General features: G+C 29.2%; 1 protein-coding gene across 7 annotated transcripts in view; it reads right to left on the bottom strand.

Moving 5' to 3' along the window:
• Positions 1-13896, bottom strand: part of LOC148236570 (uncharacterized) — a 158866-nt gene that overhangs the window by 12662 nt on the left and 132308 nt on the right. The window contains exon 1 of one of the 7 annotated variants that reach the window (XM_088183275.1): positions 7394-7815. The exons of the other annotated variants lie outside the window; for them this stretch is intronic. Within the exon in view, the coding sequence (XP_088039401.1) occupies positions 7394-7548 (155 nt within the window). The 5' untranslated portion in view covers positions 7549-7815. Of the gene's footprint in view, positions 1-7393; positions 7816-13896 lie in introns of those variants that run through there. 7 annotated transcript variants of the gene reach the window in all.

The raw sequence follows: 13896 nt of genomic DNA, 5'->3' as shown, positions 1-13896 counted from the left end.
ATGGTACGCTGCTAAACATATATTTTGTTTTTTTGTCTCATATTGCATCATATTAGCTTATACTCTTAAGAATCAATAATACAGGTATATATTAACATAAAAAAAACAATAATTATGTTTTTGATAAGAATTGAAAAAAGCACTGATATTTTTTGATCGCGTAAAATTTTTGGGTTATTAACTCACAATATGTTAATATTTTATTTAACGCTAAAAATAAAATATAAATTATTATTTTAATAATCTTTGAAATTATCAACAATCGCATGAACGTATATATTTGTTTATTTAATATGTACACGTACATTTATTGAAATTATTTATAAATAAATAATATATACGTCTAGACATAATATTTCGTTTTAAATAAATTTATTGTAAAGCATATATAAGTTGAGGCAAAGGACAATTGAGTTTGATTTCGAGCCAAGTGAAGTTGCTACTATATTCATAAGCATCATCGAAGTAGGGCATTCTGTTTTTACGATATTTTTCATTTCTTGAGTAATAAGAATTCTTATTTTCATTTCTCGATTTTCTCGAGACATTTATATAATTTAAAAAAATGTACATCTTTATAATTAAGAAAAATTACCGATGATTAATTATAATTTACGCGAATAATCGAAAGAATAGAACTGATCGATCTACTTCGAATGATTATGGAGTTAAGAAGAAATTTCGGCTCCCGTGTTTTTACCAGAATCGTGGAGAAAATTGGCAAAAACATCTATCTCTACACTTACATGTTTCATATATCGAACAAAATAAAGATGAAAACCCTTTTTAAATTGGTCAAATTTTAATGCGTATCTCTGTAGAAAGCCCCCATATATTTTTAAAATATGCTGATTCTCATGCGGAGCGATTATTTTTTATCTGTTTATTAAGTAGTTATAGACCGATTAAAGTACCTAAGAATTTTTTTGCCATTGTTACACAAGCTTACAAAAATAATGCATATTTCTTTACATCTGGCACGGATCTATGTAGCGCTATTAAAAATGCAGTGATTGTAAAATATTCAAAAATATTCTTACAAATTCAGTTTTTAACAAAAAAGGCTTTTTTGTCGAGAAATTCTTAAGAAGAAACACTAACTTAACTACTATAAATTTTCAATTATATATGGACAACGTTTTCAAATCAAAACTATGTACTTTTTTCTATGGAGCTTATATAGTTCTTGAAGTACAATTTATGAAAAAAAGATTTTGCCGATTCAAGGCTGAAGAAAGTATTTACGCAAATTGTTATCTATTAGTGAATAATAATGATAGCCTTTAATATGTCATATTTTACTTATGAATTTAATTATGTTTCTGTTTAGAGTCAGTACTAATTATGTATACAGATCTGTCAATAGATGATGATACCATATATTGACTGAGAGCTGTAATATTTGGACTGATGGTGAACAGTTATTTTATTAGTAGAACCATATTGATAAGCAAAAAATAATAAATTGTGAATTACCATTATATTATTTCATAAGCTTCAATTAGTGATATTCATAAAGATCTACTGTTAGTACTATCGCAAAAACAAAGACGCCTTAACATTTTTATTGGTATGATTATAGAAAATTCCATCTCATGAAACGAATCTTTTGGAGCAACAAAGTAATTCACACCGTCATAACTCATAACCTCTTATCATACGCTTTTAAATCATTTCTATACTATCGCAACATAAATTGTTCCACTATTGTGGATTACGTGCTTTCGCACTAAAAGTAAATTAAATTTTACACTCATTCAAGCGAAATCAGCGTCCATTGTCCAAGGTGGAAAACAATGCAGCGATAAATGACCTTCTTTAATTTCACAATCGCATTGTGATGTTAATCAAAAAGTGGACGCAAAGAAAAAGACTAGCAGCAAAAATAGCTCGTTCCGGGAAAATTCTAGTGGGCGAGTTGATAAGTGACGAGACGTTTAATAAAAACATCACTTTTCCTTAGCTCAATGTGTGTATGGAAAATTATAATTACACGTATTTTAATACAAGACGCGGCCGTGAATTGCACAAACGTCTACGTGTACGCTATAAACAAGCACATGATGAAATACAAATATTATATTAACAGTAACGCAGTGGGCTATATGTTTGGGTATAATAAAATAAAACGCGTCGATGATCGATCATGGAAAAATTATAATGATAACTTATCGTTTTACGAAGAATTTTAATAGTTATTATTGGAAAAAAAAGTATATTTGCATACATTGGTTTAGCAACTATGACAGAAATTTGTAAACAAACGATATGAGACTTATCAATATTAATTTTCTCAAATACAGTGGGGTCATCCAGCCAGTTTACACTGGTTCTTAAAAAATTGGATAATTTAAGAAACCTGTTGTTGAAACTAAACTCAAATAATATCAACAAAGTAGTTTATATTTATTATCGTGATATAATAAAAAATAAACATGTTATTATATTAATGAAAATTTGAATAGAAAATAATTATATTAGGTTTATTAAATATGTATTTTATTATAAATACTATTTTAAAAATAAAATAATAAAATAGAGAAAATATTCTAACAATTTTAAAATTGCAAGTGGAGTGTGACAAGGATATGCCTTATTCCAATTAGAAAAACATCGAGTAAGTCGACAGTGCGCTGATAATGTATATACAATACATAAAGACAGTATTAGTTCTAAAAATTCTTAATTTCTTCAGATAAGCAATAGCGGAATTAAGATTATAAATCAATATAATCAAGTATCTGAATATTTAGAAATTTATTCAAATATGTAATATCGTATTTTACAAAAAATTTAGTAAAATAAGTATAATAATTATTTAAGCTATTTAATGCAAATAATAAACTTCTATCGAAAAAAATAGTTATCGAATCATACAATATAATATTAGCAACAATTTTAAAAATGTCTTGCTTTCTATGCATTTAATTTGCAATGGACTGACACCGTACTGCTCAAATCGTAAATAAAATAGTAAATCATATTTTATGATTACTATTAAAAATAATATAATACATTTAATTACTCTGATCTGCCAACTTTATAATTTACGATAATTAAGACAGTTCAGATAATATATCCTGAAAAACATAAGCAGTCGTTTAACAAAAAAAAGTGTTGACATTTTCAGGGACTGTATGTAATTCGAGAAAACACTAAAAAACAAACCGATTGCTACTTTCCAAGAAACTAGTTGCATTATTATTTGAACTTCGTAATTTTCGTTTAAAAACAAACAAACTCAAGGTTTACGTTTTTTTTGCACTATCATTACAAACTTAAATATGATATAAGACACGCAGATTTTGCGGCCAATAAAAACATGCTAAACCCAGTTACATACCCTTCAGACACACTTGCCAATAAAGCATATATAATATTATTACCCTTCAGTTTTTAAGAGACGCCGTAAATCATTTTACGTTGCTGCGGGTGTCAAATTGTGCTCCGTTTACGTCAGTACGGACCAATCGTGTAATTTTCCTACGTACACGTGAGCTATTAATGAAGATAAATCACATGAATCGCAGACAATCTCTAATGGACAATTATATAAATAAATTATAATAACTGGATGCATTCTCAAAGTTGAATTTCCTGGGCCAACAGAGTCGGGACCTTTGCCAGGGTTTTCTTCGGCCAATGCGAATATATAAATCGGTCACGTGTATTTTATCATTGTTTTATGGTGAGAATTAGTTAAAACGCAATTTGTTAAATATCTGCTATTATTTAAGATATGCTATTAGTCAACAAATAAGTTGAAATTATATGTTTTAAATGTACACAAAGAGCCACAATTGGGACAAGTATAAAAAAGCCTTTTGTGGATTGTTAAAGTTCTAAATAATTTCGTGCCTATTTTATACACGAAAAGATTACTGAAAAGTGTGATAATGGGCATCATTAAAAGAATAAATATATTCATATTTAATTTACTGTTTAGGTTACAATATTTATAAATAACTTATGTTATTTGTTTATACAGCCATGCTTTCAGCTTCGTTTTTTACACTAGCACACAATTTATGTACCAGCAGGATGGACCAGAAATTGGATGTGAAAGACTTGGGTTCGTAAACCATTAGGATCCAAGTATTTTTCAAATCCTATCGTGTCAGTAATTATAATTTGGATCATTCATAACACATTAGATTTTCCTAGAATATTCTAGTTTTAGGGATTTGAATATAATAATAGAATCTAGGTAGGTTTTGCATAGTGACATCTATGGATTATAAGCGTAATAATAGTTATTAATTATTAAAATACGTTGCTGATTCACAGTCTGATGTTTTACTACTTAGTAGTTGTTATTTGCGTTTACCCCGTTGTAACATATTAGGCAAACGTCTGTAACGTTACAACGAAAGATTTGTAATACATTTAAAAAAAAAAATTTTTAATTTAAAATGTTTTGCAAATAAACATTTAGTCAAAATATGAATAAAATAAACTTTAATTGCTAGCTTAATGTCAATCTTATATTTGTTTAAAAACGCATTAAAATATCAAAAAATAAACAAGCTGGGTAGTGCATAGTGGCATATATTGATTGTAAGATGTACTAACAGTATATATATGATATATACAATAAAATAATTGTCTAGTGTCTCACTAATTACTTGGTATTAATTCTATTTACGCCACTCTAACGCATTAGGCTCACGAATGTCACGTTGCAAAAACATAATAAATATAACCTAGTTAAATAAAAAATATTTTAATTATGATTTTTAACTTTTTCAATATTTAATATATGTATATAATAAATATAATATTTTTTTATTGTTGGAATCAGCTGATGATAGGGTTCAATAACCCCATATTATTTTATTAAAAATAAATTCATAGCAACGAATAAACATGTTAAAAATTAATCAAATTGTATGTAATTAATTATTGGCACGTGTTGCGAATTAATATGTCATTATCATTATTCACACGTGTATCGAATTAAATATTTATTATAAAAATGGAGTAATTAAGCAAATGAGTCGCAGGACTGTACTCAATTAGAGATAGGCCTGTCAAGAGAAGGAAGGAGAGGGGAAAAATTTTTCGGGGCCCGTTCTACTTGAGGAGCTCAACCATGTAAACAATCATAGCAAGAATATATTTATAAAAAAGTAAAAACCGACCTCAAATAATGAATCTGAACTAAACTACAGTTGTTTGAGATGTAAATATAATTTAAATTATAGTCGCTAATATGCTGGTCTAAAATGTCTATGAAGCTCAATTTGACAGTTGCGAAACACCCATCATACCTAAACCTAACCTAGTGAGAGTTCTAAAACAAAAAAATTTGAAATTTTTTCTGTGCGCAATAATCACTGAACTAGCTAAAACTTATCTATTCGCGTGTTAAGTACTAAAATTAACAATTTTGTCTTCTTTATGGCAAATTCTATATTTAGACCTATTGATCGATTAACAAGCTGTGTCTTTTAAAAGTATGTTTCGTTTACTAATTTTATTTATTTTTTGCTTCGGGTAAATTTACGCAGCTGCCTGTTTCTGGCATCCATCTCGTGAAGCGTTTCTCACAAAGTTAACCATTTGCTTGTCGTCGTTCGATCGATCCATTTACTAGCAATTGATACCGCGAACGTGGAAACGTTAACGGGTCATCGTATAAAAGTGTTGATGATTTACTGTGGACGCGATAAGGTCGTCAGATAAAGCTTTGTATGGGCGACAAAACGTAATAAGAGAGAAAAAATCAACAAAGAGATATTTTAATTTATTTTTGACGGGTACATAACAATGGAGATAAGCATATGTTTAAATTGCGCATATAAATATTATAAAAATGCAAAATAACATAAGATAAATATGTGTATGAAGATATACATAAGTAAGCGATAAAAAGGCTGACGCTTAGTTAAATTTGACCGCGATATCTAACTGCAAATTTAATAACAAAATTACATTTTAAATTGTTTATATGGGGCGACTTTTAAATGTCATACTTGCCCTCTTACCTTATATTATATTAAAATAATTAGTAAATTGTCGGGTTCATGCTATTTAATCATAAAAATAGTCAATTTGAAAAATGATAAAGCGTTTTTAACCTCTGAGATTTTTTCTGCTGGCATTCACACTTGAACTTCCACTCTAGAGTTTACGGCACTAGATCTTCAAAAGCTCTCCAATTTGCTTTATAGCCAAGACTATGTCGCTTAAACTTAAAGATCACAGACGCCGCCACTTCTCTCTTCGCATCCCATGGTCCAGCCTGACGTCCGAAATCTATTAACTAGCCCGCTTTAAATCATACAATCACGAACTTTATCAATCGTGCAACATATTTAATATTTAACAACACAAATTCTGCCCTACCAAAAATAAGCCCCCTGACTCGAAGGTAAGGACAAAATCAGTTTTGCTTAGACCATTAATAAAATATTTATTACTTCACTCACATACTACTTTATGCGTTACACTCAGATCTAGATATTCTAATGTAATTAGATAATATTATTTACAAGCAAAAGTAAAACAAAATCTGCCATAATAATAATTTTTTGTTGCTACTATAACAACTCTAACCAATCACATGGTGGCATGGTAACAATAAAACAACGGTGGTTTCTCGAAACAAATTTGTCTTTTGACAAATTTGATCTGTTCAGAAAAATCTGTTTTTTGTCATAAAAACTTGACAAACTACGAATGAAGTAGAATGTTAGGAAGTGGAAAATTCTGTGACAGATTATTTTATTAATCAGAGTTTAGCTCAAAAAAATTTCTAATCTTTGGACCAGCAAATATGCGATTGGAAAATTATTTTTAGGTTCAATAGAGAAGTGGTGACGAATGGCTGTACTAGTAAAAATGAATATATCACTTATTTATGTAAGAAGGCATTCCAAATAAACGTAGTAAATTTTAACATAGTTCACTAATCATGACAGCCCAAAGATTAAAAACATTCCCCTGTTCTTACGTTATAAACATATGTTTATGTTTTGTTTTAACGATGGTATAAACATGCTCATTGTTTACATCTTGTACTATTTTTATCTCTTGCCATTTGCGCGTAGCTTATTTAGAAACAGATACTTTGATCGTTTGAAAAATTATCTATTCAATAACAGTATTATAGATGAATATTAAGGTACAACTCAACCGGTAGCTCTAATCACTATCCATTAATCTTAGAGTATGGGAGATACGTGTTGCATGTTAAGTTTGACGTTTTTTAAAAATATTGAAAGATTATTTCATACTTTGAAAATTAGATTTAGCTGTGTTAGACTTTTGAAAATTAAAAAAAAATTATGAATATGTTGTATAATATATGTGATAAAAAATCTGCCTATAGAATGATAAAAAATCATTCATTTTTTTTGTTAGATACACAAATACTAATGCTAATTCATACCTTCTTCTATATATCGAGTCGTGTGTTCTCCTGCACTTGCACAATATCATCTTGTCCTCAGAAAGAACTATGAGGGATCCACTTTCCAGTATCATTTCAACCTCACAATTCACCTCTTTGCACTTCATTGCGAACGATTTTGACTTGACCAACATTTATGTCAAACCTTTGCCTTAACTGTCAGATTAACGGCAGCTCGATCGATCGATCGCGCACAATGTGAGCGTTTCCGTTAAAATTCAGCACGCGACTGGTTAGCAAATGTGCAGATTGAAATTCGCCAAAGATAAAACGGGAATAGTCGGGAGCCCGCCCATTTGGGGCAAGCCCAAACTTCGGAATACATCTGATATATCCTTCCCTTCAAAGAAAACCCTTATACGTTACATTGATGGTATTGGCCTGAAGTCTAGACTGAGACTGGAGACAGAATGTCACTTTTCCGACGCGTCTTTTACGACAAATCCGTAGCTGATGTATTGTTAAGCAGTCGATTGTATAGACGTGCATAATTGGCGTATATAATTTGCAGATAGATGGTGTGAAGCATATGCACGTTAGACATTACGTGCAAAGTTAAAAAAAAACCTTATCGCTGATGTCATAGCGAGATTAAAAGACAGCGCCGCTTTTTGTGAAAATTTATGATGTAGCAGAGGCGAAACGAAATCACGTGAATGAAAATAATGCAATTAAACGCGATAATAATATTTATTTGTCATTGCGATAAACGCACAAATTAAATATTGTGTGGGTGTGCTTTTTTGTTATTTTGTTATGAATGTAGTATTACTCTTCCAAATAGTACAGCTAATTAAATATTATTTATCTATTATATATAGCTTGTTATTCATATTGCAGTATTGATATTTAGTTTACGGTAGCATCGTGAATAGAAATTTATGACACTTCTAATTTGACTTATGTGCTATATACATAAACATAATGAAAGCCATGTGTAAAAGTATGCAAAATATTGAGGTAATGATTAAAATTATGGAAATACTAAAAGTAAGATGTTAATAAATAGGTGTCACTTCTGCATCTTTTGAAATAAATATTGAAAACATTATAGAATACACTAAGTATACATATATGTATATATAGCTATAACATAATTTTTTGATCAATTACTGAAATAGAAGAATTAATTTCTGAACATAAAATAAATATTATTTTAGCAGCATTCAACTTATTTCATAATATTTATAAAAAATTTTTTGCACTGCCTTTTTTTTATACACCTCCAAAGATATAAGGTCATATGGAGTAATGTCCGGTGAACAAAGAGATCAAAAGTACCAATATTATTGCAATAATAATAAGTACTCTACATTGATCGATTAGTGAATGTGTTTTTATTACTAGCTTGGTAATGGACCATAAAAGACCATAAAAAACCGAAACAAAGAGCATGTTAATTATATAATAAGCCACGAGTAGTATAAATCGCTGTATATTGATCTAAAAGACCTGGCTTCGAATCCCATATGGATCTAAATATTTTTCAATTTATGTAAAATCTGAAATGAATGATTATTATATAATTATAATTCTGAGGTTGACCTAAATTTTCTCACGGATGAATATTGTCATGATTTAATTAAAAATCAAGCTAGGTAGATAAAATATTCTCTATAGATCATAAAGAATATATAATATGAAATTTGACAGTAAAAAAATATATTTCTGTTAAAAAATATTTATAATATCTACTCAGGACTAAGTTTTGTGTCTGATTTTTTTAAATGAAAGCACTCTCATTATTTTAATTAAGCTATAAAAACTGTAAAACATGCTAATTGCACTTTTCTATAAGAATCAAAAGTATAATTTATATATGGAATATATCATGATGCTACAGAAAAAATAGTTTGTTAAAATACATTCTCTAGTAGTTGTAACTCATTATTAGAGACATTTCAATATAACCTAACTCGAATTTAATTACATATTTATCACGATATTCATTTGTGAGATAAGGAAAATCTAAGTAAGCTTTATCTGTGATTTTCGATCGGATTTATAATTATAAAATAATCACTAAATCTGACCCACCGGAAATGATGGAAATTGAAAAACACTAATGTTCATATGGGCTTTGTACCTAGAATTCTCTGGTAAATTTCAAATATTTACTACGAATATATATTAAAAGTAACAAACAGTAGGTCAAATTTAGGAATAGAAAAACAAAATAATTATTATGTTATTGGGTCAATTTGTAATATTTTATTATTATTATTACTCAATTAAAAAATTGTTATTATTTAACACAATTTTGTCAAACAACAAACTATTTACTATTATCAATAGATATTGCTATCTCACCTTACTTGAATTTAAAAAAATATTATTAATACTATTATATAGATTGCTTTATATATATTATACAATATATACTAGCTTACTGTACATACGTGATACCGGTAATTACTTCCGCGACAGTGCTTCGTGCCAAAATAGATTAAATCTCTAGGTTAAAGTTCTTTAAAATGCCCGTTACGTTGTTACATACAAACAAAACATTTTCTAGAAGTAAAATACAATTACATTGAAATATGTTTACGTGTTCTTTACTAGTTATTTTAAATACACATAGCAGATATTTTTAACGAACACAATTTATATAGAAACGCTTCACGTCTTCCTTTTCATTCATGTATTCACACCTTTAATATATGCACTTGTTTAAACAAAGACGTTTGTGCATAGATACGACAATGTCGTTAATTGTTTTCATATACAATTCATACATTATTATTTAAGCGATATAAAAGGTGTTTTTTTATAGAATATTGCAAGCCAAACTGTCGGATTTGACGAGTGTTTATAAGTTTAAAATACAAAAATGATGATGTTTTAAAAACAAGACCAACATGTGCCTCCTGTGGGTCTGCACATGTGGTCATAAGTAAACATGATAATGGTGTGTTACGACTAGGAAGATTTTTAAAAGACGTCGCTTTTCCGGACCCACCGGTGGTCGTCATCGCCATTTTGTCTACGTAGATGTCTAAAAAAATATCGAAGGTCGCTGGGGGGATGCTCTTGAATGCGCGCTCCATATGATCTGATGCCAAAAATGATTGCAAATGCAATTGTTGCGAACACGTGCATATCGATATACTGGCCAGAAATTTCATTAGCTACTAATAAATTATAAAAAAGATACATTATTTCAAAACTAAGTTTGGGAGAATTCTTCAATTTGAACTGTGAAAAATCATACAGAAAAATTTAACATCTGTATATTTGTTGAAATGATTTAAAATAAAAAGACGTTGTTGAAATTAATACAGCAATATCTGACACTCAATTAAGGATTCTAGAAAGAAATATTTTTTTAAATCTGACAATGCTTGACAAATAATCAAGTTAATTAAAAAGAGCTTATCTAAATTAAGTATATAAAATATGGTAATTATACCTACTCCTAGTTTGGACTAGTTTAATATAATAAAATAAAATTGAAGAGCTGCAATGGTAAACCAATTTTATTTTATTATAAGAAATAAGTTGTATTCTTTGATTAATATTTTATAATAGGAAATAATTTTCATAAAAATGTTATTGACATCGCAGACATATTAGAAAGTTAAAAATATAAATGTTTACTACTTGAATAAACAATGCGTATGCTACGAATTTTTCTATCACATTAAGAATTGTTTAATCTGTGATTGATTAAATATATATTAACTTTTATAGCAGAAATATAAATATTGAAAGACAAGCAAAATAAAGTAATTATTTTTTTAATTAAAAATCATTGTGACGAATAAGAAAACATCATAAAATAATACGAACTGAACCGGCTCCTCATTACTGATAGTAAATATCGATATGCAATGCTAGTGTATTAAACAGGCGCGTATTGTGAGATACATTCCCTTTCGCTCGCTCGCGTGTTAAGTGACGAGAGTAAGTGAGAAGTGGGCGTGCGGAACGCATGTAACGCATGCCGTTATCTCTCACTCACTCTCGTCACTTTACACGCGAGCGAGCGAAAGGGAATGTATTTCACCGTACGCGCCTGCTATTAAGGATCTGAATGGCGACATCCATAGGCGAGTCGGCTAGTGTGAATGTTCTTGAAAATGACCCGAAACCCAAAACTAAAATTACACTAGTTAAGTTGGATTATCAACAACGGTTAGTTGTATTGCGACATTTAACTTTCTGTGAAAACTCAGTGAATCGTAACTCAACGCTTCTAAAAGAAAGTGCTGAGTTACGCTGATAATTAACAAATAATCAGATACAGAAACTTTCTTGCACTTTTTCGATTAAAAGAGAGCATTTGCTTACTCTGGGATTCCAATTTATAAATCTCGATTTAAAAATGTTAAGTAAAGTGTCATAGAAGACACGAATCGTAAGTGAAACGCGTTCCTCATAACAAAGCCGAGCAACTGGGAATAATTTTCGTAGACATTGTTACTTGAAGAGAGAACCACTACTTCATCTCAAAAGTAATTTTGAGATCTGTAGTGAAAGTTTCTCTAAACAGAACGTTCTCACCAAGATATTCGGATGATGAAAAAATCGCGAAAATTACATAATATGACATTTTTCGACAAAAAGGAACAGACGGGAAATTGAAACCCATTTCTATAGAATAGCTAAATTAGATTTTGCAACAATCGAATACATCGAAAAATTTTAAAATCAACAGCATAAACTATCATTATCCTTCATAAATAACAAGAAGAACAGATTGGACTCTTGAAAAACTTTTTCACTAATAATCCTTGCCGAACTACGTCGAAAGCTTTTTCAAAATCTATAGTTTCGCATCAAGACGTTTTGTAAGCGCAATACGAAAATGATGCTGTTCAACAAAACTTGAAAGTGATAATTAATTCAGAAGAATTTGCCAACACTGCCACTGTTCTTGATGCTCAATTTGTCATTTTTCTCATGAATATGTGTGACTTGCGCATTTCCAATGATCAGGAAATGATGATAATCTTATGGAAGGATTTTTGAAAAATTAATTAAATAAAATGCATGAAAATGAACACAAAATTAATTTTGGAATATAATTGCATAATAAAATCTTAAATTGTATTTAAATAATACAATCTGGAATTCTAAGAATTCCAGGGATTTATCAAAGTAAAAACGTCACTTTACAATATACCACATATATTAATTTATATTCTTTAAATATCTAAATTTATTTCTCTAATATGAAATACTTTAATAAACTAAGTCAGTTGACGACTTCACAGCCTCAATGAATAAAGATTCTTAATAACAAGGAACACATTCATTGTATTAGTAATATGAAGAACATACTATAAGCAAGTGAATCATATCTTGATTAATAAAAGTGGCATACATAGAAATGACGTTTACAAACCCACAATATGTTGCTTATTTTCTAAGGATAAACACTAAAAAATTCCTTGTTCCTAGAAAGTTTTACTCATATCATACACTCAAAGCGTGATATCTTATAAAATAATAAGGTCACAGTCCTTTCGCTGATAAACATGATGCAGATTTTAACCGCTAAAATACTCGGTTTTCATAATCATTACTTGTTCCATGTAACCTGTATAAAAATATGATACTTGCACTTTGCGACAAGGTTAACGACATCCACGCGTATATTTATAGTACTCTAAATGATACGTTACAATTTATATTTATATACCTATCCTTGTGATTCTGTTTATTTTAGGAACAGTTTATTTTTAATAGGTGACATAATGACACGTATAATATGTTAGTTAGATTTTTTTATGTAACACCTATGTATATGGAAAACGGCTATGTAATAACGCGTTCACGTAACTTTATCGGATTCTAAATAATTTACAAGTATGTATTGATTTTTAGTGGCATGGTTACGGCCAAGGTCGTTTTGAAATCGTATATAATGCATTAATGATTGTTCTATTAATAGACTAAGCAACCTAAACAACCTGATATAAACATAGAACTGTTGTATAATATATTTCAATGAATAATTTATGATAATTCTTATGAAGCGAACATTTAATTTTTTACGTTGAAGAATGCCTTATTTACTTAAATACCTTAATTAGATATCTAAATTTATGGCTTATTGTAAATAGGTCATAAATTGCGCTGTCTTGTTATTTTTTTTCAGAAAAAAATAGTCAAAACCTTATTTAAAATGTATCAATATTTAGCGTCGATTTAGATAATAAGCTGTGCTTACTTTACTTTGCTTCAAACAAGTAATAATACGTTCTACGATGGAAATTCCATTAATAAAAAATACATGGCTATGATGAGTCATCTTGATCTTTCAAACAGTTACCGAATATTTATTCTTGAATTTATCCGCAAGACGAGTCTAGTTTAATATGTAAAACATTTAGTATTCAACCTAACTGATTAAGAAACCCAAGCTATAAAACCCAGTAAATAACACCTGTACAAATTTTTTATAATATTAACCCAGATATGCCCACTGTCCCATGGGTAGGACACTAAACTTGTGTCACTGTTTTTTATAATTATGA

Source organism: Plectrocnemia conspersa, unplaced genomic scaffold, assembly GCF_051122295.1.
Source record: "Plectrocnemia conspersa isolate PC_06_02 unplaced genomic scaffold, ASM5112229v1 ptg000003l, whole genome shotgun sequence".
NCBI lineage: Eukaryota > Metazoa > Arthropoda > Insecta > Trichoptera > Polycentropodidae > Plectrocnemia > Plectrocnemia conspersa.
Note: the sequence above shows the minus strand (reverse complement) of the source record. Positions and strands in the feature narration are given on the sequence as shown.